Source organism: Phragmites australis, chromosome 8 (genome assembly GCF_958298935.1).
Source record: "Phragmites australis chromosome 8, lpPhrAust1.1, whole genome shotgun sequence".
NCBI lineage: Eukaryota > Viridiplantae > Streptophyta > Magnoliopsida > Poales > Poaceae > Phragmites > Phragmites australis.
In genome coordinates this window covers 3,393,056-3,404,381 of record NC_084928.1, presented here as the reverse complement: position 1 = coordinate 3,404,381, position 11,326 = coordinate 3,393,056, and the positions used below count along the sequence as shown (strand labels likewise).

At 44.7% G+C, this 11,326-nt stretch overlaps 1 protein-coding gene across 2 annotated transcripts; it reads right to left on the bottom strand.

The window, feature by feature from the left end:
* Positions 1–5,786: 5,786 nt before the first annotated feature.
* Positions 5,787–10,987, bottom strand: LOC133926300 (protein NONRESPONDING TO OXYLIPINS 2, mitochondrial-like). 2 transcript variants are annotated; one of them, XM_062372156.1, is made up of 4 exons: positions 10,755–10,987; positions 10,540–10,661; positions 6,265–6,312; positions 5,787–5,974 (listed from the first exon to the last, which is right to left on the bottom strand). In XM_062372156.1, exons 1-3 carry the CDS (start codon positions 10,895–10,897, stop codon positions 6,293–6,295), a joined length of 285 nt encoding a protein of 94 aa, XP_062228140.1. In that variant the 5' UTR covers positions 10,898–10,987; the 3' UTR covers positions 5,787–5,974; positions 6,265–6,292. The 2 variants fall into 2 exon arrangements, with proteins under 2 accessions (XP_062228140.1, XP_062228141.1); XM_062372157.1 differs by lacking the exon at positions 6,265–6,312 and having other exon boundaries at positions 10,755–10,986.
* Positions 10,988–11,326: the final 339 nt, after the last annotated feature.

Sequence of the window (11,326 nt, the reverse complement as noted above, 5' to 3'; positions counted from 1 at the left end):
TAGCACGAAGACGACGGCAAGCCTCTGGTCCTCCTCGGCGTTACGTCGACGTCAAGTTGTCGGTGGCGAGCGGTGGTGGGGCGAAAATGGAAGCGCGGCGGCGGCGGCGAATTTGGTGGAAGGGGGGCCATAGGGTGTGGCCGGCTATTTATAGGGTGTGGTACCGGTGATAACGCAGCTCGACTCGGGGAGGTACGGGACACGCAGCTACACGTGCCCCCGGCGAGCAGCGGTGGCGGCGTCCATCCATGTCCGGGCGATGCGTTGGCAGCGGCAGCCAGCTCTTCGCGTACGGCTGTCGCTGTGGCCGTGGCTCAGGCATGGGCGGAGAGAGAGAGCTGAGAGAGGGGGAAGAGAGAGAGAGACACGAGAGGGGATTTTTCCCCCACGGAGTGGGCGGCGGCCGGTGAGCTGTTGAGCCTCGCTGGCAGGGGAGAGGAAGGGGGAGGAAGGAGAGGGAAGGGGGGTGTGGCGCGGGTGGATGGGCGACACGCGGCATCGGTGGACGGCCCAGAGCGAACGCGTGCGTGGGCGCGCCTGGCGCGCTGGTGTGCGGCCGAGTGGGCCGGGAAGGCGATGGCGGCCCACGCGGGGAAGGAAGCGGCCGAACGGGCCGGCAGCTAGCCTGTGCTAAAAAGAAGAAGAAAGAAGACCAGTTGGGCTGGATAAAAAGAGAGGGGAAAAAGGAAACCGGCCCACTGAGAATTTGGAGGAGAAAAAGAAAGAGAGAGAAAGAGAAAGAGAATCAAACATATCTTTGGAATAATTCAAATTGGAAATTTGAATTTGGAACTTGACTTTGGATTAAGATCAACTTCAATTATTTATTTGGAGTTGATTTAATCTGGATCTCTGAGCTTGGAGATAATTTGATTTAAGCTGATCAGAGTCTAAGAGTAGGTTTGAATTGAGAGACATTCAATTCAAACCTCCACACAAAAAATCATAAAATCCAACAATGCATGACAGTCAACCTAATGCAGTGATCATGCTAGAAATTGCACTGGTAAACTTTGGAACAACTAGTCAACTCAATACCTCCAACATGTATGAAGGTGTATGTACTGGTATACATACACATCCCCGTACATGTACTAGCTTACTTAATTATCCTCAAAAAGTTTTAATTTGGAGCTAATTCTGTAATTATACAATATGCTAAACACAGGGTGTTACAGTTGGTCTAAAGTCTTGAGGCCCCGCAAAAAGATGGCAGGATGTTTGCCATCATTGCCACATCCTGAGAAGAGGGGGTGATGAAAACCACTATGTCATACGCATATGTTGAGGCCCTGCCAAAAGAAGAGTGTTTGGTTGGTTGTATCTGTCTGGACAGGCTGAGCTGAGTTTTTATTTAGTTGACCAAATAAGATATTGTATGAGTTGGTGTAAGAGTTAAGATTATGATTGGTTACTCACATGAAGATGATTTTCTAACACTGATAAGTAGGCCCGCCTGTATGAGCAGATACAGGTACTTACATCCATCGAGCCAGGCTGCGGAGTGAAGCTAGAATCAAGCTTCACTCCTAGATCAGGCTGAAGGCGTATATTTGCATCTACTGAGGTAGACTAGAACAGTGAATGCGGGTAACCAGGCACATTTCTCTCTAAGATTATATGCAACCATCAAGCTAAACTGGAGAAAATTCGAGCAGCCAACCGCACCCTAAGAAATCAAGCCTTGATAACCCAAGTCGAGAATATCGCATGTATGGCCTCGTCTCGCGCTTCGTCGTCCTTGTGAGAAATGGTGCTGCCACCTCTTGCTTCGACGGCAGATCTTCCCCATCTCAGCAACAACAGTGTGGGAAGAAGGTATACCTAGTGCTGCACATCTACTCGCTCGACTCATGGCTCGTCATCATCGTCATTTGCCTCCACATACCGATGTGCCTTGCTATGCTAAACCTTATGTAGGGTCCTTGGGGTGGATGGTCAAGTATCATCGTCAGTAGGTTGAATTGCACAAGTACATCACAACCAAACATCTGAGTGTTTGTTTCAAGATGGGGAGCTTGGTGCGCGCAGAAGTTGTTCGATGGAATGCCGTAAAGGATTGTCGCTTTGTGGAACACCATGACAGTAGCAAGAGCGCTTGACGAGGTGGACACGGAGGTGTAGATGTTGTACTCGATGCGAGTGAGGGGAAGAAGCCAGACCAATTCATTATACATGCGCGAGGACGAGGTTGGGCGAGCTTGACAAGCCAATCAAAACAAAGCATGTGTTTATCCCTAATTTGGACTAAATCACAAGGTAGATTGGGAGGAGGGGATATGTATAATCCAATCCTAGGGTTGGATTTATTCGATATGAATCATTTTTCCTAGGTGTCAAACCAGGTCTACATGGATTAAGAACTCTTGCCCTTCTTATCACCGGTGAGGACGAGAATGTCGACGACCAAAAATTATAGAAAGAGCAAGGGTAGAGGCATTGTGTAAGCATTTAGATCCCTAATTTGAGTTTTAGTGATTAATGATAATAGAATCATCGCGAGTAATTTGTTTTATAAAGGATCATTGAGAGTTAGGTCATGGAGATGGTTCTTGAGAATTCTTGGTCTCAATTATAGGTGGCAACAGGTCAGGTTGGGTCGGGCCGAGTAGAGAAAGAACACATCCGACCCGAAACTCAAAGCACCAAACCTGACCCAACCCCAAAATTAATACCGGGTGTAAAACCACCGTCAGCCCTGGCCATGGCCCTAGCGGGGACCCGAGACCTGAAGGGGGATCTGAAACTCGGCATCTCATTTTCTTCCTTCGTCCACACTGGTGAGCGTCCTCCTTGTCGATAGTGGTGGTCCAGGAAGCCAGAGGATCTAGATATGGCCCTCCTCATCTCGGCCCTCTCCAGATCGGGCTTTCCTCGATCATCCCCAGCGACGATGCACGTTCGCACCGTCCTTGAGCTCGCTACCCATCGAGGCGTCGATGGCCGTGTGAAGCATCTAGGCCCCAATTTGTGTTTCGGTAATTAATGATAATATTTACTGGTGGACTAATATATTTATTTGAATTATGAGAAGGTTAGTCCAAGAATTGTTGAGAAGCTTAAGACAAATGTATAAAATGTAGGATTTTTTTTTTTACCTATCAATGGTGATTAGAGAAGAGAAATAACCTAATTTATATGATAAGTATCGTACTATTAAGAGGGGTTGATGTGCATTTATTTGAGGTATCAAAAGTGCTATAATTGCTCAAGCTTGCATTTTATCTAGGGTGAGGGATTCACTTTGAGAGAAGCCAAAAATCTTGTATGAGGAATTTACTTTGAGTAGAACCAGAAAAATGCCTTTAGAAAATGTTTTGAGTGGCTAGCAGTCTGGTCACCAGGGATGGCCGGTCTAACAATTGTATAAGTAAGACAATTTTTTCAGAGTTGCCTTAGTCACGGTCTGATTGTGGGGTAACCTGGTTTGACCGCCAAGGGAGCAGATAGTTAGGACTCTTTGCTTCGGCTGGCGTTCTGACCTATTCTATGCTTACGGTCTAACCGAGACCAGTGGTGGTCTGATCACCATGTCAAATTCACCTGTGATTCAAAGTAATCATTACACTTTTCTAACCGTTGGACCAATGACGGTCTAACCGTCAATTGTACTACGGTCTGACCGCCATATGCGTAGAGATGTCAGCTTTTGGGTAACAGTCACATTTCGGGTTGTGGGCTATAAATATACCCCTTGCTAATTCAAGGGGAAGCTCAAGCACTTCATTTCTAAACTCTTGAGCACTTGACATCCTCCTTTCACTCTATTTTGCTTAGTGGTTGCATATTTGAGATTGTGAGAGCATCTAATGCATTGCTTTGTAGCGTTTGAGCTTCGTGGTACTAGTGATCCTTCAAGCAAGTGTCGTCGACTTATTACTCTTGAAGGTTGCCGCCTCCTAGATGGCTTGAAGGTGCTTGCACCGTTGATCCCTTCAAAGAAGTTTGTGAAGGAGTGTCGATGGTAATTGTTAGAGGTTTTGAGCATGTCTCACCGGAGCGGTAAAGTGCCACTCTAATAGAATCAAGGCATTGAGTAGTTCATTGTTCTAATTCGGCTCAAGATCAAGTTGCTCGGTGTAAATCTATTCTTGTGGTGAGAATTGCATACTTGGTATAGGAGTGGTTAAAAGTTTGAACTCGCCTTAAAGTGGAATAGGGGTGATCCGCAAATCACCGATATCACATGATAAAATTCATGTGTCTCTTGTGCTATTTACATTCATGTAATTTATTTTCATAAAATATAAATTGTTGCATGTCACCTTATGATTGCAAACTTTGACATAGTTCTAGTCGCTTTAGATTGCTCTAGTGATCTCTAGTTTAATTTTCGTAAGTTTATTTGATCGCTTAGCAATTAGTTTTGAAACAGCCTATTCACCTTCCCTCCTTTAGTCGGTATCCTTGATCTTACACCGTGCTGCCAGGGGAAAGGGTAGGGGGCGACGGGCGGTGGCCGGGGGAGGGGGATGGGGCGACGGGCGGTGGCCAGGGGGAGGGGGATGGGGCGGCAGGCAATGGCCAGGGGGAGGGGGCAGCGGGCGATGGCTAGGGGAGGAGAGGGGGTGGGGTAGTGGGCGGTGGTCGATGGCTGAGGGGAAGGGGATGGATGGGCCGACGTCGATTGAGCGACGAGCAAACTGGGAGTGGATGAGCGAGGGGGTTTTATTGGAGTTGGACCTCTCGAGTGGGTTGTGGCCTATGGTGCCTGTAGGAGTGTGGACCGAGTTGGGCTAAAATCAGGGCATGTGAGGGATCTAAGGGTGCAGATGTTGCCTCGATCCTGGACCCGCCTCGAATATTAGTTTTCATGGTGATTGTCAAAAGATACGTGCGAACATTAATAACTATTTAGCTCTAAGTGTCACAATGAGTTGATATTAACCCTTAGAAGTATATAAGTTGTTTTTTTTTTCTTTAGGTGTACTATAAAGCGGGGTTGATTGTCAAAGGGTGATTAAAGTCACCGCATGATGTGATCCATCATCCTTCATTTTCAAAGAGCTCCAAAATTTGAAAGTCAGTAGTAAGTCACTGTATGATACAGTGGTTATGATCATCGCATGTTATGATGCACCGTAAGGTATTTGCAGACAATTTGGAGTTTCTTAGAAGTCAAAGATGGACAGTCACCGCATGGAATGGTGGCCTTACCGCATGTACAGTGAGATGTACGGAAGAGTAACAGCTAGTTTATCTAATCGTTGGAGTTCCTACTCACCGTAGGATGCGTTGGCCTAGGATTCTGCAGATAAATACCCGTTCACCTGTTACATTGAGGTTTCCTTGGCTGGTTTGTGGCCTCATTTGCATCTTGAAGAGTCAAGAGAAAAAAGAAACCAAATGAGTGATTTGGAAGTTCCATTCATCTTCGCTTCCTCACGCAATTTTTAAGACTCAAACACAGTACTTGACTTCTAACGAAACTTTTGCAAATTTACTCCTCAATGAAATCTGGAACTTCCTTGTTTTCTTTGAGTAGGAAATTTACAATCTAACAACTTGGGAACAAACTTGGGGTGTGCAGAACTAAAACTTCATGAGAGTAACGAAAGGACCCATGACATACAATTTAATGAAGGCATGTAGCGCGATGCTTCTACATATAATTTAAAGGAACTCGTGATATGTAGATGGAAACGTTTTAAGCCAAGTGCGTGGAGAAGAATAGACTATCCAACACATGAACAGATTTTTTTTAAAAAAAAAAAGCTTAATGGAAAATATTGTGCATGACATCACCATCGAACCAACTGTTATAAAGAGGAGCTGCAGACAATTCATGGGCCACAAAATTCTAGCATCAACAAATGTTGTTCCAAAGCATGAACGAATAAGATTACAAGATCAATGAACTTTAAACGCAACTTCAGTTTACAAGAATCTAACTTATTACAGCTCAGTGTCTGTAATTCCTAATATTCATTGGTTTCTTCAGATGCAGCTCTTTGTCACAAAGGCAAAGCATATCCTATATCATCAAATAAAAGAGCAAGTCAGGTCACAAATACAAGTGTAGTACATAATTTATTTGCCTCTATTTCCAGCAAAAAAAAAAGGAAAGCTGATATTTTCCATTATCGTTACAAGCTTTTTGCAAGATTGAACTGAAAATTAACGTCAAGCAAGTTCCAAGGAACTATTTTGCATGCTCCATTGTGTAAACAAAAGTACACGCATGGAGCAACAGCAAGAGTAGGTGCTATATGTTCTAGAAATATCTGCAAATAAATGCACTTTGTTTTAACTCAGTGTCCTCACTTCTCTGTTGTGCAGCTCCTAGCCATGATCAGATGCGCTTGTTTAAACCTATAATAACCAGAGTCAAAATATAGAAACCCCATCTTTTTAATAAGAACAGAGACAATTGTTTTTTCTCATTTGGCTTGGTTTAACCAACAAAAATGTCATATTAAGAAGTCATAGGTAGCTAAAATTGATCAATTCGGTACTTCCGAGTTCACCAAACTGTACAATTATGCGCCAAAAATACAAATGTTTCCCAAGTAATCAGAAGAACGAAATGAAGTTCGCAAACAAGTTTTCCAAAATAGCATGGCAATCGACAATATTAACATTCGTAAATTCATTGCAAAGGTAATAGCCAAACCATCCCTTATGTAAAACACTAAATGAAGTTTGCATCCATTGAAGATGCAGGGGAATAAGAGCACCTCAGGCAGCAGCAGCATTTGATATGCATTATTGACACAAGAAAAGGGACAACTAGTTATGGTAATAATGTTTTGGAAGTACTATGTCTTCCTGCCAAAGTGCTGCCAAGATGACATTTGTTTGACTTTGCCCCCAGGAGCCCAAGAAGATTAAAAGTTACTACTCTTGGGAGCCGTCATTTTAGTTTATGCAAGTAAAATTTCTATCTAGCAAGTTAAAAATTCAGTGTCCTATAAATATTTACCAATATACTCACCAATACCAAGAAGACACATTGTTTCCAGAATGCAACTAAAACTTCTACAATGAGGTAGTCACAACAAAAGTGCCATATAAAAGGTGGTATCTTTCTCATTCTGGTAACCATAAGGATCATGCTCAGGTACAGGCATCCCAATATCCAACCAAAAAAAAAAACTAACATTTCATCAAAAGATCAAGAAACTATATAGATGAAACTATAATAACCAGTTAACAACCTTCATCAAGCCAAAAGAAATGAACTCTGAGCATGTTAACACTAGTTCAACTCTGAAAGCCAAGTTGTGTTGATCAAATTCATTCTTCGTCACTACATAACGGTCCTTAATTGATCAAATATTGTGAAGCAAAAGGTTCCAACAGGGCTTCAATATCATAGAAGTTTTTGGCAGGTAGCACTGAGAGTCAAATAGTTAAAAAAAAAAAACACATGTTCCCAACTAGTTGCTATTATAAGATTGACCTCAAACAGTATTCGCCTAAATGGTCATGTAGTCCAGACTAGTTGACGTTTAAACACTAGTCGGACAGATGCATAGTTTACACGGTCTGGCCGTTTAAACGGTCAAAAAAAGTCGTACATGGGCTGGGCGGCCAACAGGGGGCGGCGGCAACACGGTTCTAGGAGGCGCCTAGCCTGACTTAGCTGGCGACTAGGCTATGGCGAACTCTGCAGCGTGGACACAAAATGAAAATTTTTGCGCCCTCTTGTTGAGAAATTCATGAAATTATAATGTTTTCATGGGCTTTCCTAAGTTGGACCGGCTAGCCCTTTTGTCCTTTGTTTGGCTCGGGCCCATTTGGCTGGGAGTACAAGGGCAGGGGCGTCGGTGCAGTTAGGGTTGAGCGGATAAAAAAAACGAAAAAGAGCAGAGGGGAGCGGACGGTGTTCAGGCGGCGGCAGCGTAACTGCCCTCCAACCCTTTCGGGGGCTCGGGTGGTGCTGGAGGGCGTTGCTGCCGCTATATGGAGGCCGATTTCCTTCTCCCTGTTCACCAATTGAGAATCCTCTCCGTGTTCTTGCTCTCACACCTTTATCTCTTTCGATTTTGGGGGGGTTCACCTCATGGGTTGGATCCGAGTGGAGCTCGTGCTTTGGCTCGGTGATTCGATTCTGAAAGTGATTGGGTGGAGGAGCTCGGTTGTTGGGGCTCTTTGGTGATGTGGTTGTTGAGGCTCGCCCGCACGCGCCGACGCAGTGCAGTGATGCTCTGTATCTACGTCTTCCTCGTTAGCGGAAACGACGACGAGTAGGATTTTTGGGACAGCAGCAGGTGTGACATGCCTTGCCTCGCTTCTCTGTGCATTTGAGCAAATCACTTTGTGAGTATTTTGCTCTTTCTATGTTTGGGACAGCAGGTTCATACTTTTGTATGCTCGAAGATAATTCATTGTTCTGAGATTGGGATTGTTTACTGAGTACACTAGCTTAGCATGTGATTTCTCATGTCATCTGGTTGAAATTGGTAGTTCTGGAGGCTCAGTGGTGTGTGCATCGGCTCTGTTTCTGTTCATGTCATCTGGTTGATTTGGGTCATCCATATACTATCTGTTATTCTTATCATTGGATTAGTGCTGCAGTGAGTTCTAAGTGCTCTTTACATGTTTGTTTCTAGTTGGATTGCTAGTGCAAGTTGCTATCTCTGTTCTGTGCAACTTGCTGTACAATCTCATATATGGCTCGGCAGTGATTTGTTTCTACTGTTTTGTTTATGAGCACTCTGATATTGAACTGCAGCACTGTCCTTGATGAGCCTTTAGAACTTGAGAATTAAATTCAGGTTATTTTGCTAGTTGAGATCTTAGAAATATTCCCCAATCGATGACTTTCTTTCTAGGACAATTAGGGAGCAGGACATTGAAAGTACTGGGGCCAATTATTATGTTTTTACTGAGAGCACTTCTATACATCATATGTATCTGATGTCCAGCTTTTGAGATATACATGAATATGGAACCTGATACTTCTGCTTTCCTGCAATTACATTCAAATGTCATGTATACTTGGTTCATGTTGTTAAGTTCTTGTTTTTATACATATGGAATAATATCAATGCTCATATTATCGCATTATATACAACACCTCTCACGCGCCAACCACACTGGCACCCACTATTTGAGGCTGTTAGGGTTTGGGCACTGCTCTCCATCCTTCGCCGCTCCTCAATTGCCATCCGCTGCTGCTCCTCTCTCCAACCTGCATCCACTGCGGCACTGGTGCACCACCTCCTTCTCCTCTCCTGATTTGTGAGCCATCCGTCTAGCTCAAGGTCCAGAACTCCGACCTCCTGCCTCCAGGTACTTCTCCCTCCTCTCCTCTTCTTGTGCAGCTACTGCCTACTGCTGTGCTGAGTGATTGTGCTTTTCCTGGCCGCTTTGACTGCCTCTGCACTGTGGTTACTGATCTGTGAATGGCAATGGTAGGTCTGTGGTGTATTGGTCAGTGATCTGCTTCTGAGGTGTACCTTTTTTTGCATACATGTGCATGGAATGTTTGCTGCTACTGTGCTACAGCACAAAACCGTGCAATCTACACAGCCTAAACGCTAAACGATGGGCGACCGACCATTTAGCGTTTATCGTCTAGGTGAACAGTGACCTCAAACAAAAGTAAAACAATAATCAGTTGAAGATGACTCTGGTATCTGGACTAAGTTGTGACACTTCTTTCACTAACAAATAGCTCACAAGCCACAGCATCCAAAACCTAAACAGGCCAATAATTTTATGAACAAAAAAATTTGATCGCCAAGATCATCAGGAAGATAGTTTAATAGCTTGCTACTAAAACAACAGATATCGAATTACCAAAGACGAACTACCTTTCTAAAAGAACAACTGGATATTAACAAAACAGGAACCCCCAGCCCAGGGGGTTTTAGTATCTTCAATTCCATGATCATAATTACTCATAGTCTCATTACTCTCATAGATACTAATTTGAATAAACTAGTTCAAAGGGAAAGGGAAAGTAATGAGCTTTTCAGTGTCAATAAACAAAGACTAACAACAGTTTCATTAGGAAGCTATCTACCTATTCATCCTGTCATGAGTTCTGAGCACTGACTTTTTTAAGCTTTTATACGCGCAATACAGTTCCAAACTACCTGTACCGAAAAACTCACATTTGTCCTACAGCATCCCACAAGACTCATTCCGCAGTTTCTAGGTCTATATGGCGTGTGAACACAACAAACAAAACATCTTGTGAGTTGTTCCTAATTCATGGAGCTCACTTCATCAATATTATTGGACCTGCTGAGAAATCAATTTGACAAACCATGAGTATGTTCAAGCCTGGAAAACATTAGGCGGTTTCCCTAGGACTTGAATGCATACTCATGTTAAATGAGCGACCTGACAAGTCATTGGGCCTGTTTTTGTCACTGGAATCAGAACCCCCAAACTATGACAATGCACAATCACATGGAATTTTCGCACAGCATGTAAATGAACAACAGGTACAATCCTCGCCCAAAAAAAAAAACAGATCCAAGCTGGTGGTAGTGCGGTATTATATTCGCAAATGCGTAGAACTCGAAGAATAAATTTCAGAGGGAAGCCGAACCCCATAGGTGCCGTGCAGCGGGTGGTGGTTACCTTGGGAGAGCGAGCTCCAGCAGGAGGAGTCGACGGCGATGCAGGACCGGAGCCGCGCCCCCGCCACCGCGGTGTGCAGCGGCATGAGCGTCTCGAGCCCCGCCGACGCCGCGGCAGCCGACCTGCACGAACCCCGCTGAAGGTGAGCACGCACCAGCGAAACCCATCCATCCGTGCATCACCTAGTTACATCGCCTGGCCAGTTAGTCAGTTACCTGCGGAGGATACGGGCGGCCCGAGCGGGGGAAGACGAGGCCGGAGGAGGGAGTGGCGCGCCGAAGACGCGGCCGGCGAGAGGCGCCGGGCGGAGCGCCGACCTCGCGACGGCGGCGGCGGCGGAGCGGGCCAAATATGCCATTCTGCCCGTCTCTCGCAGAGCTCGTCCGCGTTTGCCACAGGCAGAACCTCTTCCTGCGACTTTCGGCTCTGCGACGCTAAACCCTAGCTCGAGGCGGCCTCCGGTTGGATTGTATTTGGGCCGCCGGGGACTTCATAAAGGCCAGCCGACCGAGCCTAACCACAAGGCCTCAGCCCAATAAGGCCCACGAACTGTTTATTTGTTTTTTCTCATTTCTCTTTTTTTTTCGATTTTTTCTGTTACATTTATAGTTTAATCCTACCATTATTTTTATAATTTTTATCTTTCACAAGCACTCAACAATTCAAAGGGCCGAAATTCAACAAATTGTGAAACCTAATTCAACGATTGTGAAGACATAGTTCGACTTGTTTAAAAGTTATGTTCAACATTTTATGAGCCCTGTTTCAACAATTTGCGGTGATACGT